At 40.7% G+C, this 26969-nt stretch overlaps 1 protein-coding gene and 2 long non-coding RNA genes across 3 annotated transcripts; 1 reads left to right on the top strand and 2 right to left on the bottom strand.

The window, feature by feature from the left end:
• Positions 1-14360: 14360 nt before the first annotated feature.
• On the bottom strand, positions 14361-16443 carry LOC139833243 (uncharacterized). The gene is made up of 2 exons (XR_011748649.1): positions 15186-16443; positions 14361-14736 (listed from the first exon to the last, which is right to left on the bottom strand). It is a non-coding gene; the product is annotated as an uncharacterized lncRNA (long non-coding RNA).
• A 61-nt stretch (positions 16444-16504) lies between these two features.
• LOC127313181 (uncharacterized) lies at positions 16505-17598 on the bottom strand. The gene is made up of 3 exons (XR_011749715.1): positions 17453-17598; positions 16825-16995; positions 16505-16734 (listed from the first exon to the last, which is right to left on the bottom strand). It is a non-coding gene; the product is annotated as an uncharacterized lncRNA (long non-coding RNA).
• A 4712-nt stretch (positions 17599-22310) lies between these two features.
• On the top strand, positions 22311-26459 carry LOC127313180 (protein NDL1). Its single transcript, XM_051343733.2, has 11 exons — positions 22311-22482; positions 24356-24455; positions 24585-24682; positions 24780-24868; positions 24950-25010; positions 25085-25171; positions 25262-25339; positions 25441-25497; positions 25590-25645; positions 25729-25864; positions 25946-26459. Exons 1-11 carry the CDS (start codon positions 22420-22422, stop codon positions 26165-26167), a joined length of 1047 nt encoding a protein of 348 aa, XP_051199693.1. The 5' UTR covers positions 22311-22419; the 3' UTR covers positions 26168-26459.
• The last annotated feature ends 510 nt before the right edge of the window (positions 26460-26969 follow it).

The raw sequence follows: 26969 nt of genomic DNA, 5'->3' as shown, positions 1-26969 counted from the left end.
AGATTATATTTATCTCATTGAGCAGTGCTCTCATGTTAAAGTTTATATGGCACAACTTGCATACTCAATCATAATGGTCTCCTCATAATCATTGATAACTTGCAAAGTTATATTCATTCAGATAAAACTTGTACTAAACAAAGAAGAATAAAAGACATGATGAAGCAAATCACAATATAATGGTTTGATCACAACTACTCAAATGCTTGCTTGAGATGGAGGGAAATAGGTTTACGGACTCAACATAAAGTAAAAGACAGGCCCTTCGCAGAGGGAAGCAGGGATTAAATCATGTGCTAGAGCTTTTTCAGTTTTGAAATCATATAAAGAGAATAAAAGTAACATTTTGAGAGGTGTCTGTTGTTGTCAACGACTGGTAGCGGGTACTCTAACCCCCTTGCCAGACAAACTTCAAAGAGCGGCTCCCATATTATTTTCATTTTATGTGGCACTCCTTCCAACCTTTCTTTCACAAACCATGGCTAACCGAATCCTCGGGTGCCTGCCAACAATCTCATACCATGAAGAAGTGCCTTTTTATTTTAGTTTTATTATGATGATGACACTCCCCCCAACCTTTGCTTACACAGGCCATGGCTAACCGAATCCTTCGGGTGCCGTCCATCAATCACATACCATGGAGGAGTGTCTATTTAGTTTAATTAATTTGGGACTGGGAATCCCATTGCCAGCTCTTTTTGCAAAATTATTGGATAAGCGGATGAAGCCACTAGTCCATTGGTGAAAGTTGCCCAACAAGATTGAAAGATAAAACACCACATACTTCCTCATGAGCTATAAAACATTGACACAAATAAGAGATACTAAGTTTTGAATTGTTTAAAGGTAGCACATGAAGTATTTACTTGGAATGGCAGAAAATACCATGTAGTAGGTAGGTATGGTGGACACAAATGGCATAGGTTTGGGCTAAGGTTTGGATGCACGAGAAGTATTCCCTCTCAGTACAGGTCTTTGGCTAGCAAGGTTAATTAGCAAGCATAAGAGTCGAGGGAAACAAACAAATATACATGTGATAGAAACAATCATGCATCTTCCTTGTAAGCACAAACAATTTTAACTTCAGAATAATAAGCTATGAGCTAACAAGAAAGAAAGACAATGAAACAACTACATGTATTTCTCTTTTCTATTTAAACCTCAAAGTGTTGTTGCTATTGACCAATGCTAAGCTTGCCAAAACCAAATAGATTTATTTAATGCTCCCAAAGTGATACCAATACTAACAACAAGGTAAATCATATAATAGAGATTGCAAACTAAAATAAGATGTGCAATATGTAAATGATAAGACTTCTCATTAATATTCCATAACGATAACTCACACCAAGGGATACATAGATAACCAACTAAAGGAGAGATACTTCCAAACTGCAACCCATCTTATATGATAACTTCCCTACTCATGATATGACACTACTTGACAATAAAAAGTAAAAGGTAGTGATGATGTGATACCGCGGCACTCCCCCAAGCTTGGAACAAACCAAGGGGATGCCAATACCGATGATGAATTACTCCTTCGGCGATGGTGGTGATGAATTCCTGACAAGCTTCTCAATAAGCTCCTGAAGCTCATCAATCTTGTATGTGAGATTGCGAATCATCTCCGAATTGTGCTCGACGCGGTTAAGAAGTCTGTCCGACGGCGAGTCCCAACTCTTGGAGTTATTCCCCCACTCTTCACCCTCAGGCTTCTTCCCTCCTGCAGTGTTAGAGCGATCTATATCCCACTGGCTAGGCAATGCTGCCTTTGGAGTCCCTTCAATTTGATTATTGAAAATTAGATTGTGGAAGGGATGGTGAATGCCTGATAGAGATGTTTTCGGAGCTAGGTAATGACGTGGAACCGCTCCTCCAGTGCGAATTCTTGCGCTCTTGTTTGCACTAAAAGGGTTGTCCACCACCTTGATGCTTGCGATGGTAGCACGCGGGTGTGCGCGCGAATCTTCCTCCACCTCTTCTTCATCCTCTTCCTTGACGTCCTTGTCTTCCTCTTTCCACCCAAGATCTTGATTATCTTCATCCGGAAACTCCTTGCCCTTGTTCTTGGAGACCATGGTGCTTCTAAACTGAAAACAGATCCTGGCAGAAACAGCTCGAAACAAAACACGTCGAGAAAACGATATACGGACCTCCAGGGGTCCGGGGAATTATATAGCAAAAATTTTCACGATAAACGGAAAGTACCAGATCGAACTAGAGTCGGAAAGGGGCGACGAGGCGGCCAGACCATAGGTCGGCGCGGGCCCAGGTCAGGCCGCGCCGGCCTATGGTGGCACGCCCTCGTGCGTCCTTTCCACTCCATTTCGAACTCGTAATTTTTCATATTTTCCAAAAATAGCAAAAATATTGTTCGGAAAGTAAATTGCGTACTTTTCATTACCAATACTGTTACCTATTCAAAGTCGAGTTCTGGCGGACTGTCAATTTGCCCTTTGATGAAAGCCTCCGGTGTTTCCACTTGAATAATATCAACATCAACATTATAAGAATCACCCGAGATATAATGCTTGAGTCTTTGTCCATTCACCACTTGCGTGGCATTGCCTTGGAGAGAGCTAATTTTAATTGCTCCTGAACGATACACCTCCTCAACAACATATGGTCCTTCCCATTTCGAGAGTAATTTCCCTGCAAAGAGTCTGAGACGAGACCGATACAATAGGACTTTATCCCCAATATTAAATTCTCTTTTAATAATCCTTCTATCATGCCATTTTTTAACTTTCTCTTTAAAGAGTTTAGCATTTTCATAAGCTTCACTTCTCCATTCATCTAGAGAACTCAATTGCAACAACCTCTTATTACCGGCAAGTTTAGGATCTTTATTTAATTCTCTAACAGCCCAATAAGCTTTGTGCTCTAGTTCTAAAGGTAAATGACAAGCTTTCCCATAAACCATTTTATAAGGTGACATTCCCATGGGATTTTTATAAGCAGTTCTATAAGCCCATAGTGCATCCTTCAATCTACTAGCCCAATTCTTTCTAGTTTTATTAACAGTCTTTCCCAAAATAGATTTAATCTCTCTATTTGATAATTCTACTTGACCACTAGTTTGAGGATGATAAGCGGAAGCAATTCTATGATTAATACCATACCTAGCAAGAGTTTTTCTAAAACCTCCATGAATAAAATGAGAACCTCCATCAGTCATAATATATCTAGGCACTCCAAATCTAGGAAAAATAATGTCTAAAAGCATTCTTAAAGAGGTCTCACCATCAGCACTTTTTGTAGGTATGGCTTCCACCCATTTAGTAACATAATCAACAGCAACAAGTATATGAGTGTTACCTTCTGAAGACGGAAAAGGTCCCATGAAGTCAAATCCCCAACAATCAAACGGTTCAATAACAAGAGTATAATTCATAGGTATTTCATTACGTCTGGAGATATTACCAACCCTTTGGCATTCATCACAAGATAAAATAAACTTTCTCGCATCCTTGAAGAGAGTTGGCCAATAAAAACCTGATTGTAGAACCTTTTGCGCGGTTCTTTCTCCGGCGTGATGTCCTCCATAAGCACTACCATGACATTTACTCAATATCTCTTGTTGTTCATATTCGGGAACACATCTTCGCATAATACCATCCACTCCTTCTTTATATAAGTGTGGGTCATCCCAGAAATAGTGCCTCAAGTCATAAAAGAATTTCCTCCTTTGCTGAGCTGAAAAGGTTGGAGGCAAGTACTTGGAAACAATAAAGTTAGCATAATCAGCATACCAAGGACTGTCTCGCGAGCTCACCTTTATTACAGCCAATTGTTCATTTGGAAAACTATCATTAACAGGAACAGGATCATAAGCAATATTTTCCAATCTAGACAAATTATCAGCAACAGGATTTTCAGCACCTTTCCTATCTACAATATGTAAATCAAATTCTTGCAAAAGAAGTACCCATCTAATAAGCCTCGGCTTAGCATCTTTCTTAGTCATAAGGTATCTAATTGCTGCATGATCAGTATGAATCGTAACTTTTGAATCAACAATATAAGATCTAAACTTATCGCAAGCAAAGACTACAGCTAATAATTCTTTTTCAGTAGTAGCATAATTTCTTTGAGCAGCATCAAGAGTTTTACTAGAATAATGAATAACATTCAAATTTTTGTTTACCCGTTGTCCAAGAACAGCACCTACAGCAAAATCACTAGCATCACACATAATTTCAAATGGTAAGTTCCAATCAGGAGGTTCAACTATAGGAGCAGTTGTTAAGGCTTTCTTAAGAGTTTCAAAAGCTTCCTTACAATCGTCATCAAAAACAAAAGGTACGTCTTTTTGAAGAAGATTAGTAAGAGGCTTTGAAATCTTGGAGAAATCTTTAATAAATCTCCTATAAAACCCAGCATGACCAAGAACACTATGAATACCTTTAACATCCCTCGGATAGGGCATCTTCTCAATTGCTTCAACTTTAGCTCTATCAACTTCAATACCTCTCTCAGAAATTTTATGTCCCAATACAATTCCTTCATTAACCATAAAGTGGCATTTCTCCCAATTAAGAACAAGGTTAGTTTCTTCACATCTCTGCAAAACTTTATCAAGGTTTCGCAAGCAACTATCAAAAGAATTCCCATAGACGGAAAAATCATCCATGAATACCTCTACAATACTCTCACAAAAACCATGAAAAATAGCAGACATGCATCTTTGAAAAGTAGCAGGAGCATTACATAAACCAAAAGGCATACGTCTATAAGCATAAGTTCCATAGGGACAAGTAAAAGTGGTTTTCTCTTGATCTTTAGTTTTAACAGCAATTTGTGAAAATCCAGAATAACCATCAAGAAAGCAAAAATGAGTATTTTTAGACAATCTTTCTAGCATTTGATCAATAAATGGTAAAGGGTAATGATCTTTCTTAGTAACTTTATTAACTTTTTGAAAATCAATGCACATTCTATATCCTACAACTACTCTTTGAGGGATGAGCTCATCATTATCATTAGGTACAACAGTCATTCCTCCTTTCTTGGGAACGCAATGCACAGGACTAACCCATCTACTATCAGCAATAGGATATATAATACCAGCTTCAAGAAGTCTTAATACCTCATTCCTTACCACTTCCTTCATCTTCGGAATTAGACGATGCTGAGGTTCAACAACAGGCTTCGCATCATCTTCCATATTAATAGCATGTTGGCAAATAGAAGGAGAAATCCCTTTCAAATCATCAAGAGTATAGCCAATAGCTCCTCGGTGTTTCTTCAATATTTCCAATAACCTTTCTTCTTCAAACTCTGTAAGCTTAGAACTAATAATAACAGGATATATTTTCTTATCATCAATATGAGCATATTTAAGATTATCAGGCAAAGGCTTTAATTCAAAAACAGGATCTTCCTTTGGTGGCGGTGTTGTACCCAAATCTTCCACCGGTAAATCATGCTTGAGAATAGGTTGGCGGAGAAAAATTTCCTCAAGCTCATCTCTTTCTTTCCTAAAAACTTCACTCTCGCTATCCTCCAAATGTTGCTGCAAAGGATTGTTAGGAACAAGAACAATAGATGCACATTGCTCCATTTTAAAATCATCACTAGGCAAATCAGCTTTATAAGGAGTTTTGGTAAATTTAGAGAAGTTAAACTCATAAGATTCACCAGCAAATTTAGTCAAAATTTTCTCTTTCTTGCAATCTATAATAGCTCCACAAGTATTTAGAAAAGGTCTACCAAAAATAATAGGACAATAATCACTAGCAACGAGAACCAAGTACCAAAAAGTCAGTAGGATATTTAATCTTACCACATAGAACTTCCACATCTCGAACAATACCAATTGGAGAAATAGTTTCTCTATTAGCCAGCTGAATAACCACATCAATATCTTCAAGTTCACAAGAATCAATTTCGTGCATAATCTCCGTGTAAAGCTCATAAGGAATAGCACTAACGCTTGCACCAATATCACATAATCCATAATAGCAATGATCACCAATTCTAACAGATAGCATAGGAATACTAACTTGTTTGGGTTTATTAGGATGTGAAACAATATTAGAAGCATCTTCGCAGAAAATAATATGACCATCCTCCACATTTTTGAGTCACAAGATCTTTAACTATTGCAACAAAGAGTTCAACTTTTATTTGTTCTTCGGGTTCTACGGGTTTCTTTTCACTTTTATGAACCGCACTATTTATAACAGAGTACTCCTTCATTTTAGCGAGGAAAGGAGTTTTTTCAATATAAGCTTCAGGAATAACATGATCAGCGGTTTCAACTACAACGCATTTATTAATAGATGAATCAATTTTATCTTTATAAGGTTCATGATACTTATCAAAATTCTTCTTTGGCAATTCATAATGAGAGGCAAAAGCTTTATAAAGATTTGCAGCAACTTGAGAATCAAGACCATATGTAGCACTCATATTACGAAATTTATCAGTATCCATAAAAGCTTCAATGCATTTATAATCATAAATTATACCTGATTCTCTATCCTTGTCGTTCTCCCAACCTTCAGTATTTTCTTGGATCCGATCAAGAAGGTCCCTTTTAAACTCTTCTTTGTTGCGTGTAAATGATCCAGAACAAGAAGTATCTAGCAAGGTCTTGTCTTGAAAAGAAAGTCTTGCATAGAAATTATCAATAATAACATTACCAGGAAGCTCATGAATGGGGCATTTGAGCATTAAAGACTTCAATCTCCCCCAAGCTTGGGCAATACTCTCTCCATCATGAGGCCAAAAATTATATATGCGATTCCGATCCTTGTGAATTTCACTTGGAGGATAGAACTTAGAATAAAACCGGGGCACAATATCATTCCATTCAAGAGAATCCCCATTATCCAGTAATTTATACCAATGCGCCGCCTTACCAGACAGCGATAAAGAGAATAGTTTCTTCCTCACTTCATCCATATCAATACATTCAAACTTCAATAAACCGCATAATTCATGTAAGAACAATAAATGATCTCCAGGGTGGATAGTTCCATCCCCTTCATAGCGGTTATCCATAACACGTTCAATAATTTTCATAGGTATTTTATATGGTATCACTTCCTCACCTGGCGCCTCATCCACTACCGTTGCAGTAGTAGTAGATTTCCCAAATAGAAATTGAAGAGAAGATCTCTCCATAATGACTTATAGCGAGCAGAAATAAAATTAGCACAAACAGTAAAGGTTTTCCTTACCAATTCCACTTACCAATAGCGCTTCACTCCCCGGCAACGGCGCCAGAAAATAGTCTTGATGACCCACAAGTATAGGGGGTGTATCGTAGTATTTTCGATAAGTAAGAATGTCGATCCCAACGAGGCGCAGAAGGTGTTGACAAGCAGTTTCGATGAAGGATTCACTGTAAATGCTCACAGACAAGTATTCAGGGGGTTTTGATGTAACAGTTGAATAAAGTACGAGTAAGTAAAGTGCGAGAGTAACAATTGCAGCGAGTGGCCCAATCCTTTTTAGCACAAAGGACAAGCCGGTTTGTTTACTTATAATGACCAAACGTTCTCGAGGACACACGGGATTTTAGTCTAGTGCTTTCGCTACATACGACTAAATAATCTTCATTGTTATGATAAGTGTTGTGTGGGTGAACCTATGCTAATGTACCGCCCTTCCTAGGACTAATACATACTTGTGATAATACCCCTTGCAAGCATCCGCAACTACAAGAAAGTAATTAAGATAAATCTAACCCACGACCTTAAACTCGAGATCCTGCGATCCCTCCTGCATCGATATACCAACGGGGGTTTAGGTTTCTGTCACTCCGGCAACCCCGCAATTGGCAAACGAGTACAAGATGTATTCCCCTAGGCCCATAAATGGTGAAGTGTCATGTAGTCGACGTTCACATGACACCACTAGAAGAATAACACCACAACTTAAATATCATACCATTGAATATTACTCAACCATAGTTCACTACTAACATTTAGACTTCACCCATGTCCTCAAGAACTAAACGAACTACTCACGAGACATCATATGGAACATGATCAGAGGTGATATGATGATGAATAACAATCTGAACATAAACTTGGTTCAATGGTTTCACTCAATAGCATCAACAACAAGTAGAGATCGATACCGGGAGAGTTTCCCCTATCAAACAATCAAGATCAAACCCAAATTGCTACGGCGGTGACGGTGTCCAGCGATGGAGACGGCGGTGATGATGGTGGAGATGATGATGATGGTGATGGAGATGATGTCCAGCTCGATGACGGTGATGATGGCGTCGATTTCCCCCTCCGGGAGGGAATTTCCCCGGCGGATTCCTGCCCGCCGGAGAGCTCTTTTCTCTCTGGTGTTCTCCGCCCCGCAGAGGTGGCTGTAACTCTTCGCGAGGTACCCTCTGTGGCTTAGGTTTTTGGGACGAAGGGTTTCGCGAAGAAAAGGAGGCGAAAGGGGCTGTGGGGCCCCCACACCACATGGTGGCGCGGCCAGGCCATGGGCCGCGCCGCCCTATGGTCTGGGCCCACCTTGGGTCCAGCTGGCTCCTCCTTCTGGCTTCCTTCGTCATCTTGAAAAATAGGATTTTTGGTATAATTTCCTTCCACAGTTGATCTTCCGAAATATTGCGTTCTGACGGTGCTTTTTCCAGCAGAATCCTGGCTCCGGTGCTTGATCCTCCAATAATGATGAAACATGCAAAATAGATGAAATAACATAAGTATTGTATCCAAATATGAAATATATCAATGAATAACAGCAAATTATGATATAAAATAGTGATGCAAATTGGACGTATCAGGTAGTATAACCCAAATTTATTGATTCGACACAAGGGGAGGTAAAGAATACTTATAAGACTTAACAACTGAGTTGTCAATTCAGCTGCACCTGGAAAAGCACTAGCAACAGGGGTGATGTGAAAGTAGCAGTAATATGAGAGCAGTAGTAACAAGATAACACGGCAGATAATAGCAATATGAGAGCGATGGCACCGGAAAATAGTTGATACTACTTCCAATGACATAGAGAACAAGTATATTATGATGAGAGATGGACCGGGGTTCCCAGCGATCTACACTAGTGGTAACTCTCCAATAAGTGACAAGTGTTGGGTGAACAAATTACAGTTGGGCAATTGATAGGAATCAAAGCATTAAGATAGAACATCCAGATTATTAATTATGTAGGCATGTTCTCCATATATAGTCGTACGTGCTCGCAATGAGAAACTTGCACAACATCTTTTGTCCTACCAGCCGATGGCAGCCGGGCCTCTAGGGAAACTACTGGATATTAAGGTACTCCTTTTAATAGAGTACCGGAGCAAAGCATTAACACACCGTGAAAACATGTGTCCCTCACATCACCGCCATCCCCTCCGGTTGTCCCGATTCTTGTCACTTCGGGGCCTTTGGTTCCGGACAGTGACATGTGCATACAACTTGTAGATACAATCTAAGCAACAATATAGAGCTTAAATCTAAGATCATGCCACTCGGGCCCTAGTGACAAGCATTAAGAATAACAAGATTGCAGCAACAATAACTTCACAAACTTTATAGATAGACTAATCATAATGTATCATCCATCGGATCCCAACAAACACAACACCGATTACATCAGATGAATCTCAATCATGTAAGGCAGCTCATGAGACCATTGTATTGAAGTACATGGGGGAGAGTATACCGACATAGCTACTGCTAGAACCCGTAGTCCATGGGGGAACTACTCACGGAGCATGGCGGAGGCGGTGGCGTTGATGGAGATGGCTTCCGGGGGCACTTCCCCGTCCCGGCAGGGTGCCGGAACAGAGACTTCTGTCCCCCGAATTGGAGTTTCGCGATGGCGGCGGCGCCCCTGGAGTTTTTCTGGAGTTTCGTCAATTGGTACGGTGTTTTTAGGTCGAAAGGGATTTTATAGGCGAAGAGGCGGCGCAGGGGGGCACCTGGGGGCTCCACACCATAGGGTGGCGCGGGCCCAGGCCAGGCCGCGCCGCCTTATGGTCTGGTGGCCCTCTGGCCCCTCTCCGACTGTTTTCGGTGTTCTGGAGCCTTCCGGGAAAAATAGGAGGTTTGGCGTTGATTTCGTCCAATTCCGAGAATATTGCCCGAACAACCTTTCTGGAACCAAAAACAGCAGAAAACAGGAACTGGCACTGTGGCATCTTGTTAATAGGTTAGTTCCGGAAAATGCATGAAATCATCATAAAGTGCAAGCAAAACATGTAAGTATTGTCATAAAACAAGCATGGAACGACAGAAATTATGGATACGTCGGGGACGTATCAGGCTTTTTTTTTTTTTTTGACAATCAATACCACATATACTTATAGTAACAAATAGTACATGATAATGAGACACTGATATGTCGCAAACGTATCTATAATTTTTTATGCTTCATGCTTGTTTTACACCAATTACAATATGTTTTATTTACATTTTGTTGCACTTTTGTACATTTTCTGGCACTAACCTATTAATAAGACGCCACAGTGTCAGTTCCCTATTTTCTGCTATTTTGTATTTCAAAAATGTTGTACAGAAAATATTCTCGGAATTGGACGAAACAAAAACCGAAGTCAATATTTTACCGTAACGAAGACAAAGTCCAGAGGGGGGACGAGGAGTCGCCACAGGGCGGCCAGACCACCCCATGGCGCGGCCAGGGGGTGGCCCGCGCCAAGGTGTACTGTGGGCCCCCAGGTGGCCACCGACCTCGCCCTTTCGCCTATTTATTCACAATCTCAGGAAAACCCTAAACACCCGAGCCTCCATCCACGAAAAGTTCTGTCGCGGCCGCCATCGCCGGCCCTAGCTCGGGAGTGTTCTGAAGCTCTTCTTGACATCCTGCCGGAGAGGGAGATCATCACCGGATGCCTCTACATCGCCATGTCCGCCTCCGAAGTGATGCGTGAGTTGTTCATCCCTAGACTATGGGTCAATAGCAGTAGCTAGATGGTTGTCTCCTCCAATTTGTGCTTCATGTTTAGATCTTGTGAGTTGCCTATCATGATCAAGATCATCATTATGTAATGCTATATGTTGTGTTCGTTGGGATCCGATGAATATGGAATACTATGTTGAGATCGATTATATATTTGTCATATGTTATTTGTGATCTTCCATGCTCTCCGTTGCTAGTAGATACTCTGGCCAAGTAAATGCTTGTGACTCCAAAAGGGAGTGTATTTATGCTTGATAGTTGGTTCATGCCTCTAGTTTTTTGGAAGACTGGTAAGATCGTAGATGTGATGTTGCTACTAGGGAGAAAACGTACAACAATGTTTTATCCAAGGGTAATTCTATTATTTACTTTACACACATTGCTTAATGCGATAATTTGTTGCTTGCAACTTAATACTGAAAGGGGTTCAGATGATAACCAGAAGGTGGATTATTAGTCAGACACATTTGGATTACGGTCTATGTATTATGTTGTAATGCCCAAACGAATCTCATAGTAATCATCTTATCATGTATGATCTTTATTCTGTCAATTGCTCAGCTGTAATTTGTTTACCCAACATGTTATTTATCTTTATGGAGAGACACCTTTAGTAAACTGGGGACCATGATCCTTTCTTTTACACTAATAAAATTATCATGTTCTATTTTATTGCCAACTCTCACGGCAATAGCTCTTTTCCTATCATTCACACACTGTTCTTTATTTCATCGCAAACAAACTTTTATTTCCACACTATACGGTTAATTCTTTGTGTTCAGCAAAACTGATGAGATTGAAAACTTCACTGTAACGTTGGGACAAAGTATTTTGGTTGTGTTGTGTACAAGTTCCATATTGTTGCTGACGCCAGTAGTGTGTCCTGCCAGAAGTCAGCTAGCAACATCTTCACAAGTTACGCCTTTCTCTCACCGATCGATTAAATCTTGATTTCTTACTGAGTGAAAACTTACTACTGTGTTCATCATACCTTCCTCTTGGGGTTCCCCAGCAGTGTACAACTTGCGCTCATCATACACCAGCTGACTTCAACTATTACAAGAAAAAGTATGAAAGAAACCAACAATCTCTCTGTTTTCAAACTATTTTCTTCTTCCATGACGTAATCTTGTACTTTTCTTGAGGCAGCCAAAGATAGAAACCAAATCACATACCTGAAAATACCAATGAAGGTACTTCCATAATTTTAGTTTCAGCAACAATGCTAAAGCTACGTGCACGCGCACAACCATTGAAATAGTCAATCACCATCGGTAAGAGTACCAACACCAGTATGCCAGAGAAAAGCAATCGAACAGCTTGGTCGACGTCGTCGGGAACCCGAGAGTACGAATCGCCATTTTCGAGGATGTAGCAGCCGAGAAAAATATTGCGAGGACAAACATCCTCGTGGCAAGCATGAGAAAAGATTCTAATCGATCCGGCGAAGCAAGATTCGAAGAACCATACCCTGAAAACTTTAATCTTCCAACAACACCATTAAAATTTATTAAGAAGTATTTTAAGTTTTGATCCATGTATTCATTTCGTTTAGTTTGCGAATATAAATATTTCTTAATGACATTCGGTGTACATAGTCATAGTTTAAAATAGCCGGCTATAGCCCACTATAGTCTTTCCCGTATGGTACGGCTAACTGCATTAACCTACTAAAATGTGTCAAAGTCATTAAATAGCCGGCTATAGCCATGCTATAGCCTGGCTATAGCTGTTTTAGGAGGCCATGGCTATATCCTGTAGCCGGCTATTTTAAAGATTGAAACATAGTTCACATTTATCTGAATATGTGATTTCTTTTTAAATGTCTAAGCTCCAGAAAGGTGGTTTTGTTAATTTTTAGAGTCTAAGATTCATGTGCAGTTTTTGTCGTAACCTGGTATCTTGGCTCAACAAGCTCTTATTATTTCCACAAGATATCGGACCTTCAGGCACATGTCATGTAGCAAACATTAGCATTTCAACAAGCTCTTATTATTTCCACTAGATATCGGACCTCCAGACATATGTCATGTAGCAAACATTAGCATTGGTTTTAATGGACAAAAATCCTACTACCTCTATCTATAAATAGACGTCGCAAGTTTATCTAAATTTAGATATACTTAAACATTCTTTAGTGTATAGATACATTCTAATTCAGACAAATATCCAACATTATTTTATAAACGGAGGGAGTAGTACTAATTTATTTTAATAGAATCACATTTGATAATGTCTCCAAGCTTGGAACGGATCTTCTATTGTGCGTCATTTATTTAGGAGGGTGGAATACTACTTCCTCTATGTCGTTTTTAAAGAAAAAACTTAAATAATTAAGTTCCAATCTTATAATTTGTGTGGCTTATTTTTTTAATTTTTAACCAAACCCGTCAAAGTAAGACAATATGTTTTGGCTCGTTTATTAAGGCTGACCATAGTGCTAGTATCATAGGTAGTATCATGCATACTAGGCCCACAAAAAAGATGATGTGGCATGCAATTAAGAAAGAGAGATACTAGAATTAGAGTAACATAGGTAGATACTGTATCATAGCGCATGTTACGAGAAAAATAAATGTCAAATTGATCTTGTACATAGATTTACATTGAGATTCTACAAAACAATAAATTTAGAAATTTATGATACTACTCTATAATACCACCCACTATAGAGATGGTATCATAGACAAGTATCATATGCATGATACTAGTATATAACTAGATTTAGTTGTGCGCCTTGGCGCACGATCCCGTTGAATCCACACTGAATTACATTGTATATAACGGTGATAAAAATCAGGTGGGAGATGATAACATATGTAAATTTGAAGACTAAGCAATTCGTGGTATAATGGAACCAGATGTATACACGTGTAAGGTCTGGATACCATAAATCTGCGTCTCATGAGTACAAAATGCAATACCTTCACATTGAGGAAGTATATGTGATAGACATTTACAGAACTAAGCATAATTGTTCTCATCTTCTATAGTAGAAAGACATTCAGTGTCCAAAACATTTAAGCCACTCATATAATAGCGATTATCCAACTATGTGCTTGGAGTATCTTGAAGTAAATAACTGAAATTGAACTATAATTGGAGTCTTTGGTGACACCACACAAAATGTTATAGGCAAAAGAAATATTGCAGCAGTATTGCAATCCAAGAAGAGTGGTAAATCAGGAGCAATATTTCACTTATATATAGCATAACATGAAACTCAGTCTGATTGAGACCATCTAAATCTCACATTTCTATGCAGACTTTGTCACTGACAAAAGTAAGAGCCAGTGAACAAAGTAGTGAAGTAAAAGCTCAACGTCAACTAACAATCCTACACTGCATCCTTTTAGGCTGAAGAAAATAATAAGAACAGCTTAACGCAGTTTCAAGAAAATAATAAGAACATCTTCCCCAAGTCGTCCTAACTACTCTTGAATACAACGGAGGAACTCCGGATTGACCATATCTATAGGTCACAAAACATAGCAGTACAAAGGTAAACAAAAAACACTTGGCAAACTGAATTTCTGCAATGTAATCTTAATCACGCTCCGATGCAAAATCCTACAGGTCTTCCATCTCCAGTAAAAACAGCCAAAAAATAAGAGAAAAAATGGAGGCATCTTCGATGTTGTTGCTCTTTTACTTTTTTGAGCTGTCGTTGTTCTACTACTGACTAAATGGTTACACAAGAAATTCAACATCAATGACAAGTGACTTTGAGTTGCAGTTTCTGAAAGAGACTCTTGCAAATGGTGCGATTGATATTGGCGAATCACACAAGTTCACCACATCATAAAATCCCTCACCAAGGTTTGACCTCTGTTGTTGTATGAAAAATAAAATGGAGAGCATCAGATAGGACGAATAGAGCACTCCCTTTGCTTACATCTATGGATGGTTACTAAACTGGCATCAGTCACGATTTCCAAGCAGTGTAATACAAACCACATGAATTCTCCTATTGAATTTGAACTTCTTATTCGACAAATGGTAGGTGTATGGAATTTAGATGACACAATGTGGCATCTTACAAAATTATTCATGCTAGCATTTATTACATAGGGTCTACGAATGGCTACATCAGAGACAAATTTCAAGCAGTATAACACAGTACAAAGTGATAGCATGCTAATAAACTTAATGATCACATACAGGAAGAAACAAGGCATATAATTTGATCAACCATATTTGCTTAGGCCAATATAACAGATGTATCATCTGGTAGGATAAAAGCATAGACCACTGATAGACATGTGAAAGAAACTTACAAGCACTCCAAGTGAATATTCAGACATGGATTCTCCTCCCTCGGGGAGATCATCAGAGCCTTCAATAATTTGACCATGTGTCACTTCTGTAGGATCATAGGGTAGAAAATAATCTGCAAAAAACAAGTGCATATTACATAAAATAGGGCACAAGGAAATAAAGAAGTGAAGTGTTTCACTAAGTAAAAGGGCAGTCTTCAGAAATCAGAACCCGGTGCCAATGTGTTGGCTCATCTTCGGGAGCTGTGGACAACACAACTATGGTATCCAATCCTCGACTCATGCAACATGGAACCTATGAAATGATCGAAACCTGCAGAATATCAGAAGTTCGGAAATAAGTTAATTTAGAATATTGTATTTCTTTCCGGGAAAAAAGGCAGTCACAAAGGAGCAGAATCATAAGAAAAGAGTTGAGTTTTTTTATCCAGGATAAATAAGTAGTAGACAACAGAAGATATGGCCACCCACTAACTCAACATACAAGAAACCTTATGACAAACCAAACAATTTTTTACCCAGGCAGGTGAATCTTTGTGCTACACATGACGGATTTTAAATTAAAGAGCTGCGATCAGCGGAGTTAATCTTGTTACCACTGCCTAGTGCCTACCCAACTTACATGTTAACAATTGCTATTTGAAGGAAGAGTTCAGTTCTAAAGTTGCTGCTCATTTTCCGGGCATTCTTATATTGGGAATCGATATAATTTTAGTATATTTGGCTAGGGATATCAAAGAGCTTATATTTGTCTAACAGTATAATTTAATAGTATTTGGCTAACAAAGAGCTTATATTGAGACTTCAAGCCCATAAATTCTAACAAATATAAATGGTTTGCTATTTCTCAAAAGAAATTGAAAATTAAAGTAAGCAAGCCCTAATTTACATACCATTATTATAGCTGAATGCACAATAGAGTTTTTGTTAGGTTAGGCCTAAATATCAACATGTAAAAATGCAAGCGAGCAAGAACAAATAACATGTAATTCTTGCTCAACCTGTTCTGTTGTAACCTAAAATTAATAAGCAGGAGAATGTCAACAATAGAATAAAGAGACCCACCAGGATGCAACACACTGTGTTAAAGGACTAACATGTGTGCAGTAAAGAGAATCATAAATTTTATTATACAGATCCTACCATGTGGGGTAAAAGCAATGCTTCGGAGGGATAGAGGCAACTGGAAGAACTGAATGTTATTACTGTTGCTTGAATTATGCAGCACCAAAATAGGTAGATCGTGGATACGTATACGTATAATACATTAGAACATAAAAATAGAGTTATATCACCGCTGAGACTAAGAATGGCACCAGGTGTAATCAACGGAACAGTTTTAATATAAAGAAGTTTCATGGAGGTTAATTAATTAGGTTATATCACCGCTGAGACTAAGAATGGCAAAAATATATGATACTAACTATATATGAGTTGTGTCTACCCCATGATAATCCACATAATATCATATAGGAACTGAAGAATTATTTAACTCACCAGTGACATAGGCATTGATGTGGTGAGAAGATTGCTCATGATCAGTTGCAACCTAATGGAGACAAAATAAAGTATGAAAATTTTAATGTAGAGATGATCAATGATCCAGAGATGCAGAAATTAAAGAATGGTAGAAGCTCACCATAAGCATCGGAGGCCAACGCGCATGTAAGCTCGTAAAGATCGGACTGCCAAGGGTGGTGCCCTCAATTTTAGTCGATGGGTGCGCCCTTGCCACTAGTGGGCAGCCACACGACACCGAGTCAGTGTTGTTTCAGGGACACCATTCTCTGTTTCACGACTATTGGGTGCCCTGCACAGAAAATCGTAGGTTCTATAAATTGAGGTATCCTTAATTATATAAGAATCCTGATGATCTCAAACAGGCAAACTAACTTCCCATCTATACTCAAATTTTTGTAATGCCAATAAGGAAACTGTAATCCTAATTGTCCCTTTGTTCCTCCTTTCTTTAAGGCAGTTAAACAAAAGATCACCAATAATCTCATCAGGAAACAAACTTTCAGTAACTCGGAACTTCTGCTAGTTGCAAGAGAACAGGCCCAATTTACCATTTCAAAAAGGAATGGCATAAATAGACAACCTGACAGAGAGTTAAGCTAACCTTATCAGAGCTATGGATTTGCAAAAATAACATTATTAAGGGGATATAGATGTTCTCCCGCTCCTTTACGCACAAATAATAGCTGATTTGCAAAAAAAATACTCTAGAACTAAATCAAACAGGAGTAGCTTGCCTCCGCTCTTACCTCAGCCTCCAGGAGATCTCCCTTCACAGGAGGTTCTTGAACGGGAGATAGAGAGAGATGCAGATAGAAAAGAGAGTGCACCTAAGCCTGTGAGGAAAAGATGGACCACAACTGCTGCTCCCGGTGGACCACCACCACGCGCTGCCACTTCCTATCAACAATAATATTAGCTAGAGTTTTCATCAAACACCTTGTGAGCTTAACAAAAACGGATCTGCACCAACATATAAAGTTGAGATTTTCTCTGTTCCTTTGAGAGAGAGAGAGGAGAGAAAGAGATGGAGAGGAGATAACCTGCTGCACGTGGATGATGGATAAAAATGTAATAAGTTGAAAAAAGTTTTTGCCGCAGATAAATACTAATTATCAAGCAAGTGTTCCAAATATATGAACAAGCGAAGGTGACAAATACCAAAGGACAGGAATGCTGAGAGGGCACACTTTTATCAGGTCCATTACATTCACAGTCATGAAGAAAGATAATATACATGTGAGCAAGCTACAAACATGTGCTAATACAAAATGGGCGAGAGATCACTACACGGCAAACAAGGAAGTACCAAAGAGCAGCTCGCCTCAAGAACACCTCGCAGCATCAGTCAATCTGAAACAGACAAGAACGCCAAACCGCACATTAGAACTGAAACATACACACATCCAGGATAGTCCACTATTGTCAACACGACGGCAGTACAAGTTGATTATCCATAGCCAAATGGTAGCCCTGAAGAGGGGAACTTGGAATAACTAAAATAGAAGAGAAAGAGTGCAGGTTCATTATCATAGAGACAAGAGAGAGGCAGTAGAATATTCTTTGACACATAATCAACAAACAGGTAATTCCTGGAACAATAAATCCAGCTAAAAAAGTACGCTACATGTTACAAACAGAAGAAATAAGCTAATTACATATCAGTTGACACCACACTGACTCACTAAGAGTATCTACACAACCACCAGCACTAATAGGAGACACAACACCACCTAACCGAAGTACCGAAACTGCAAGAACCATTCGCAGAATGGGTGAGGTCCCTATAAGCTCGCATTCCCTCGTAGTTGAAGTCACGATCACAAACCCATACAGACGTTGTAGGAAGCAAACGGCTTGCAAGGCCGATTCCTCGAATGGGCATTGCAAAGTACACGACATGGCTGACCAAAAAAACTCCAACAAATCGTCGCCCACCTCACGTAGGTAGGCATGGTACGAGCGGTCTCAAGGTCCACGCCTCCAAGGACGGAATCATTGCCGCCCACCTCACGCAGGTAGGCATGGTACAACAAGCGATAATGGGAAGCAACCAACTCCAACAAATGCAGAGGAGAATATGAGAGGACGAGCATCCTGTGGCACAAAGAAAATAAATGCACAAAGAAGACACACACCAAAGCAAGGGTAGAACCCATAGGAGGCACTTTTATCAGGAACATAGACACATTATTCAGTAACAAGAATAAAATGCACGTAAGCACAAGAGATAAGCATGCACTGATACCAAATAGGCAAAGATGGGTACCTGACAAACAAGGAGTCCAAGCAGAACGTCACGGACACTCCAGCAACAACCCACAACAGCAAATAATCTGGAGCACACAACAATGACGAACAAAATATTAGGACCGAGAACCAACACATGGTAAGAAAAGCAGGCACATGAAAGAACTAATACGCATCGTCTGCAAGAGTACAGCGAAACGAGAAGAAACTAAACTGAGCTAAAGCAAGACAAGAGAAAACCAAGGTCGCCTATCTAGACAGCAGGGAAATTTCATCTATATAGGCAAGACCAAACGCAGAGGTAAGAAAAGCGCCACTAGATTAACAAACTCAAGAAACATGGCTACACCGCGAGGCCAATCCAGTGTCACCCAAAACCACACAGCTGCTTCCAGCAGACTATTTTAGATGACCAAGGCTCTGGATCTGTACCTCAACTACTCAGCCTGAATTAAAGGCAAGCCCAGCTTAATGAATTGTTCACGGCGGTGGTTCAAGTTCAGGCGCGCGCACACACACGCCTCTTGCCTGATATATATCTCTCCCAGATGTGGTTCCGTAACATTCCAACCATTATTTTTATAATCCACCCTATGTCGTAAACTGTATATATATACATGGTAATGATGTTTAACTCTGTACCGCTAAATACTTCATGTTGCGTACTTATCCTAATGCTCCTTTTTATACGGGCAACTGTAGGTCATGTCGATATTTAAGTTCTTAGCTGTGGACATAATTTAACTTATGTGAACTACTTGGATGCAGGGAAGTCTAGGTTCTTAATCTTTTTAGAGCATATGTGCAATCTATTAGGATCCATGTAGCTAGCTAAAATTAACTCACATGTCCTAGTAGACAACGACGAAGCTACCAGTCCTGAATCCTACACACCAATAAGGAAGGAAAACAGGTTCTACCACTCCTTCACACAGATAAGGAAGGGAAACATGCTCTAGCTTCCCCACCTGACAGTGGCAGCATCAGAGATACAACCGAACAAGAGAAGAACAAATAGAAATTACATGCTGGAAACAAAAAAATTGCACCCTCTTCCTCTCTCCCTCTCTTCCTACACCTCTATCCATGCTCTGCACAGCCTGATGGAAACTAAGAGATGGGTAATCTGCTTTCTGATTAGGGGAAGAAATACATAGTATTCAGCGTACTAATTAGAATATTTAGTAGATTAATCTGAATATCCAGTGGACCAATTATTAGAATTACTACGGTGGATCTTGAAATCTGTGTTTTTTTTTTCAGATCATACCAAAGGCACAAGCTGACTTTTTCCTGGCTCTACCACACATACACAGACACAGGCAGCTGCACCACTAAATAAGAGGATGGAAAAGAGCAGGCTTACCAAGGTTGGAACCGAACAAAGAAAGCCGACGAAAACAAAGACGATTTAAAATAGCCGCGGTCACCCGACGCGGCAATCCCAGTAGCGCGACGACCTGCAAATGAATCCAAAAGAAAACAGGGCAGGGGTAGGCTTTGAGAACAAGATGAAGAAGAGGTAGGCAAATCTAGGCGGAAGAACAAGATGGGAAAAGGAAGGCAAATCACCCGTCCCCGTGCGCCCGCCCGCCTCGTGCGCCTCCTCGCCGGCGCTCTCCCGCCCGCCCAGCCATCTCCGCCGTCCGCCGGTCGCCGCCGTCCGCCGCTGCCGGCTGCTCTCCCCGGCCGCCGGTCTTCGCTGCCCCGTCCCGCAGCTTCGTCGAGTTCCGCTGCTTCGAGGCCGGCGCCATTGAACCGCTGTGGAGATGGGGTGATGGGGAAAGGAGCAGATGAGCAGGAAGGGGTAGGGCGCGATGGGCGGGTGAGCGGGAAGGGGCAGGGGCGCCATGGTTGGCGGCCGCGGGAGCGACTGGCGGCTAGGGTTTCTCCATGGCGCGTGAGGGGATTAGAGGAGGAGGAGGTGCAGGAGGGGATTGGAGGAGGAGGAGGCGCGCCAGGGATTGGTGGAGGTCTAGCGAGACAACGGGCCGAGCGGGGCTTTTTGCGACCCATGGATAAAAAGTAGGTCTGCGGGAGGGCCTCAGCGCCCTGGACGAACGGTCGGCTGAGATCGCGCCACGTCAGCTCGATCGGACGGCCCAAAATTCAAACGCCTGTGAGAGCTCCATGGGGGTGCAGCAATCATACCGTGAGATACTATGCACTATGACCAGCCTAAGGGCAGTTCATCAACAGCAAGAGTTTTCAAATGTGCCCCTATTAATTTGGTAGTACTAATCAACTCCTCGATTATCTCCTTGCATGGCGCTCGTCCGCAGAATCCAGTCCACCAATAAATGTCTCCTGTTTTTTGAGCAAGACATAAATGCATGCCAAGAATAATTTTGGGAGATAGGAGAAGATAGCACCCTCCCTGCGCCTTGTTTTGTGATGGCAGATTGTAAAAAAGAATCAAGGGAACGAAGGAAGTGTTTTAAAAGTATTTCAGCAATACTATAGTTTCTTAAAATAGCTTAGTTTTAAATACTTTAATGTGTTTGGCTGTGTCAAAAAACTGTCATATTAATACTTCAACATCTCTCAAAACGTGCTATTTTTGAAGTACCGGAAAAATATGTTTGGACCTAATTTTTTCTGAAACTGAAGTACTGCTAGCCCAAGCAGTTAAATAGGAGCACTAGTTTTGTAATACTCCCTCCATACCGGATTAATAGGCTAATACACACTTCAAGAAATAAGTTTGACTACTAATTTGGTCAACACAATATAAGATAAATATCACAAAAATTATATTATTGGAAATATTTTTTAAATACGAATCCAGTGGTAATTTTTGTGGCATATATCTTACATTGTTGACTAAATTTGTAGTTAAACTTATTTCTCGAAGTGTGCAATTGCCCATTAATCCGGTATGGAGGGAGTACTTCAGTTTTAAAAAAAAGTTTTGTTGCCAAATTAAGCTTAAGCATTGGAATTCCTTTTATACATGTAGAATGGAACTATTGGGCAGCATACAAAATGCAACGATATTTTTATTTCTTCACTTAAAGAAAAGGAATATCGTATATGATTAAAATAAAATGAATAAGAACAAGGTAGCAGGGTGTCTGCTTGTGAGACTGACCAACCGCAGACACCCAATGGACTCGTCTGGCCTTGACCTGCCGTCTTCTTCGTGTCACGCTCTTTTTTTTAGCCGGTTTCTTATTAGGAAAGAAACCGCCTAATTATTCCCTACTAATCTAATCTGGACTGGTTTGCAATAACCGTCAAGTTGCAGGGTGCGGAACACAGTACAGGTGGAGAGTTGCGGCGCTTGGTTTATAGCGGAGCGGAGGGCCAAGAACTCCAAGAAGCGCAGGTGGAGCAGCAGCGTCGGCAGCGGGGCATCTTCGAGGGAGGAAGAGAGGCGCCGGGGCGCAGGCGAGGTAGGAGAGGGAAGCGGGGAGGGCCGGTTAGCTCGTCCTTTTTTGGCGGAGGCGGTTGCTGGCCCGCCGGGATGGGCGACTCCGGCGGCTCCGTCGTGTCCGTGGACATCGACCGCATCTCCTTCGGCGGCAAGGTCCGTGCTTCCGCCACTGCTACTTCTCCCTTTCTTACTCGAATCCGCAAAATTTCGTGCTGGCGTGGCTGATTTCTGCTGGTACCGGGGAGATTTGGTTGGCGGCATTGGAGCTGCCTGGCAGGAGGAGGATTGAAAGGTCTGTGCGCCGGGCAGAAGGTGCGGCGTCACTGGCGATAGTGGAGTTTAGCTGGGCTGGGTTCTCATATTTTGGGTTCGATTGGATACAGCTGTGTTACCGTGTTGGATTGTTTGGAGGTCCAAAGAAAAAAAAAAGGGGGGTCATTTCTTCAGTGTTGCCAAATGTGCTGTTCTCCTATATCTCGAATTTACCAAGTTCTTCTGAAGTTATGTTGGTTTCAGAACTAATCCCTGTTTTGTTCCACTAGAGTTCTGGTTCTCTGGGCTAGCAAATTTGTTTGTTCTACTGGTTCCTTGTTCAGAATTCTGTTTTATCCCAATTTGAATCGAAGTGTTTGGGTATCTGAATCATAGCAAGGGGTTTCCCTTGCTCCTTGATTCATGAGGATATATTTTGTCAGGTTATAAGTCCGATTTGGAGTTTCCCTCTGAACGCCGCTCCTTTCCACATCCACCAGCGCTCGCCATCTGCGTCGTGTAGTATCGAAGTGGTACTTTTTTTAGGGGTGCCTCCTGTGGTGCTGGCCTCTACCTACCTTCGTCCAGGCGGATTTCTTTTATCGGTCCCTGCTCTGTGTGTGGCAGCGTGCTAGTTAATCTAACTAATCAAATCAGTCGCCTGCTTTGTTTGTGCTTATCGCTTGATCATCAAAAAAGAGAAGGAAAGAAACCAGAAAGATTCGATTATGACGCTTTTGGGTGGTAGCTTGGGTGTCCTAACTGTCACTTTTCCTCTTCAATTCTGCAACACCACTTTGCTTAGTTGTGCTTCCATTCCGAGCACAAGTTTCCTTGCCAGATCCTTCCTTTCTGTTTGCGGATGTTGCCATAGTTGGGATTGTAATGCAGTTGGATTTTGTTCTTTCATATGAATATGGTACAAATAGCTAATAAGTGATCTCCAAGAGATAAAAATAAATTTTGATTGGTAAGGCAAAATAATTAGTGTACAAAATCCTAAAGTTGCTGCATTGTACAATAAGAAAAGGCCAATGACAGCTTCCTCTTCACTAAGTGGACTGTTCCCAAATAATCACCCAGGTCAAGCCAATCAAATCAAAGATCCTAAAGTGGGGTTGATGGGTGAATGGTTTGTATCGAATGTGCAGGTTTACCTTATTGCCTGCTTTCTTGTTAAATATTGGTAATGCAGCTTACAAGCCTCCTTCCTGACAAAGTTATCGTCACACATATTCTTCCTGTGATATAACAGAACAGCTAATTTTATTGCCTAGCGTATGGTTGTTCTGACAAGTATGCTTTAATCTATTTGCTTGTGAGATGGTGGAGGAATCACTTCTGGGTGGTTCTTGTTCTTTGTTTCCCCTTATTTTCCTTGGCCTAGGAGATGGTCTAGGAATTTATCACTTTAGCACCACACGTCGTGATGGAACTGTTATTATTCTTTCTTGTCAGCACCTTACCAACTTAGTTTTAGTATAACAGGCACCAAGCAGAGAACCCTTCAGTTGTGATTTCTGAACCTTTGCTTCATTTTTGGGAAATTCCTTGCTTCAAGCATCTGTTAGCAGTGCTAGTTTTAATGATTTATTTGGCTCAAACATGAAGTTTTTTAATGATTTATTTGGCTCAAACATAGATTTTTTTTTTGCTGCTCGCAGTTATCCAATTATAGAATTACTCCAATTATGCAACCATGAGTATCATTTATCAAATGTCATGCCATCTTGACCCGTGTTTGTATAACACTTTTTTGTACTGCTTTCTTCAGGAGCATCATATACAGACAAAACATGGACCTGTATCTGTCGCGGTGTATGGCGACCATGATAAGCATGCCCTTATTACTTATCCAGATATTGCTTTGAACCGTAAGTTTTACTATTGATTTAATAGTGTCCGAAACCGTTTGAAGTGCACACTTGTGAAGCATACCCTATATCCATTAGGTTATTTATGAATTTTGCAGTAAATAGGCTTACATTCATTTTGTTGATCAGATATGTCTTGCTTCCAAGGACTACTTTTCTGCCCAGAAGCGGCTTCCCTGCTGCTTCATAATTTTTGCATTTACCATATCAGCCCCCCTGGACATGAGGTTCTTAGCAAATTTATTTCTTACAATTTTTTTTTGCTATTTTGTTATCTTTATATGATACTTTTGTTCTTTACTGTCCTTTGCAACAATTGTGCAGTTAGGAGCCACTCCTATTTCACCAAGCAGTCCTGTACAATCGGTTGATGAGTTAGCTGATCAGGTTGCAGAAGTACTTGATTTCTTCGGGTACAGATTCTCAATTTTTTTTGGTAATAGTCAGATGATTTTATCAACGTCTTTGAACTAATGTCTTTGTGGCTTTTCCAGATTGGGTTCTGTAATGTGCTTAGGTGTCAGCGCTGGTGCATACATTCTTACTCTCTTCGCAGTATGTGTCTCTATAGAAGTGGTTTATTTTCTACTGCTTGCACTATTAATAGCTATCTATATCCTTTCTTGCAGACAAAGTATAGGGAGCGAGTACTAGGTCTTATCCTTGTTTCACCTCTATATAAAACTCCCTCGTGGACTGAGTGGTTTTATAATAAGGTAGCTATTCAGTATATAGCCACTAGTACTCTGTTTTTGTCTTACAGAACAATAAGGTATAAGGTTGTACTGACAAATTCATTTTCTCAGTTGATGTCAAATTTGTTGTATTATTACGGGATGTGTGACATGGTGAAGGACTGTTTGTTGCAGCGGTATTTTGGCAAGGTACGAATATTCACGGCATATGATTTATTACATATTTTTAGACCATCTGCTATTCACTAAGTTGCATATTGAACGTTTCTGTTGTAATTTCTTATCCTCAGAGAGTGCGGGGAGGCTCTGTTGTGCCAGAATCTGATATTATGCAGGCGTGTAGAAGTGTATGTACTGTGCAATTTTGTTTCCTCCATTATCAACTATTATACCTCTGTAAATTTATTGTGCTGATTTCTCCTGTCTTTAATTCATGAAGTTTCTAGATCAACGACAAAGCATGAATATATGGCGGTTTATCCAAACAATCAATCAGTATGTACCCTTTTCTTGTACAATTCTTGCTTGACCAACTTGCACTTGAGCTGATGGAATCAAAACGCTGTGGCGCCTTGCAGAAGGCATGACTTGACAGAAAGCCTGAAGCAGCTGCAGTGCAGAACGCTGATATTTGTCGGTGAGAACTCCCAGTTCCACACTGAAGCTGTCCACATGACTGCAAAGCTTGATAAGAGATACAGTGCTCTCGTTGAGGTATCTATCTATTTACCCAACAGTTCGATATTCAAAATTTCTTCCGTCCTTTTCGAAGTACTGAGTCTGGTGTTTTAACAGGTGCAAGCGTGCGGGTCGGTTGTGACGGAGGAGCAACCTCATGCGATGCTTATACCGATGGAGTACTTCCTCATGGGATATGGCTTGTTCAGGCCGAGCCATGTAAGCTCCAGCCCTCGCAGCCCTCTGAACCCGTTCTGTATATCCCCTGACCTCCTCTCGCCCGAGAGCATGGGTGTGAAGCTGAAGCCGATCAAGACACGGGCCAATCTCGGAGTGTAGGTACAGGAGAAGAAAATGTGGGAGTGTTGGAGGGCTTAGGTTAACCGGGGGGTCGGCATATTGATGGTGTGTCAGCCTATAGTTTTGTTGTTGAAAATGGGACAGATGTTGTAACTGTGATGTAGATAGAGAAAAGTTTTAGGCTTGGTGAGGCTGGTTGTTGAGGGGTTCTATTCCATTGATTCGTAGTAGTATTAAACAGTTGTAAATTGTCACAGATTATTGTTTGTCAAAGCAAAAGGAATAATAACAATAATGGAAGCTGATGAGCTGCTGTCCGATTAGGTGTGCACATTGTTGTCTCTTGTCCAACTTCGCCAGTACCTTGGTTTCTTTTTATGAGCTAGAGACTGGTGAGGCATTGTTGTCTCCTGAAGCAAACTTGTGTTCGACCATCGTTGTCTGTAGATAGGCCAGGTTGGCCAGGTCCCAGTGCGACCCGATTTTTCCTGGTCCAGGATCAAGTTATGTGGCATAAAACTGGCCCAGGAAATAATAAAATAAAATGGACGTTGCATTTGGGTTTTCTAATTAAAAAAAGGTTTTACTCGAAATCTCCCGTCCTTTTAGGTGGATTCTGAGTTTCTGACCCAGCAACAGGCAATGCCATGGCAGAAATTCACGGTCACGTGCTGAAATGGGTGTGTGGTGTATCTATCGGTGCTCGAGTGTTGGTGCTTGACGTACCCCTGGTATTTGTAAAAACAAAGATACTCCAGAATTTTGCCAACTTCTTTGTTTTAAGCCAAAGAAGGCCGATATGTGTTCCAACTTCCAAGTGTCAGGCTTTTTTTAACTTTAT

The sequence above is a fragment of the Lolium perenne genome, chromosome 7 (genome assembly GCF_019359855.2).
Source record: "Lolium perenne isolate Kyuss_39 chromosome 7, Kyuss_2.0, whole genome shotgun sequence".
NCBI classification, from domain to species: domain Eukaryota; kingdom Viridiplantae; phylum Streptophyta; class Magnoliopsida; order Poales; family Poaceae; genus Lolium; species Lolium perenne.
The sequence above is the reverse complement of the archived record's forward strand: the minus strand, read 5'-3'. Positions and strand labels throughout refer to the sequence as shown.

What these genes read in the sequence shown, in the direction of transcription:
- LOC127313180 (XM_051343733.2), top strand. Translation starts at nt 22,420, where the DNA reads ATGGGCGACTCCGGCGGCTCCGTCGTGTCCGTGGACATCGACCGCATC. An exon ending in TCAGCCCCCCTGGACATGAG is followed by an intron (nt 24,683 to 24,779) that starts GTTCTTAGCAAA and finishes ACAATTGTGCAG; the next exon opens with TTAGGAGCCACTCCTATTTC. An exon ending in CTGAGTGGTTTTATAATAAG is followed by an intron (nt 25,172 to 25,261) that starts GTAGCTATTCAG and finishes TCATTTTCTCAG; the next exon opens with TTGATGTCAAATTTGTTGTA.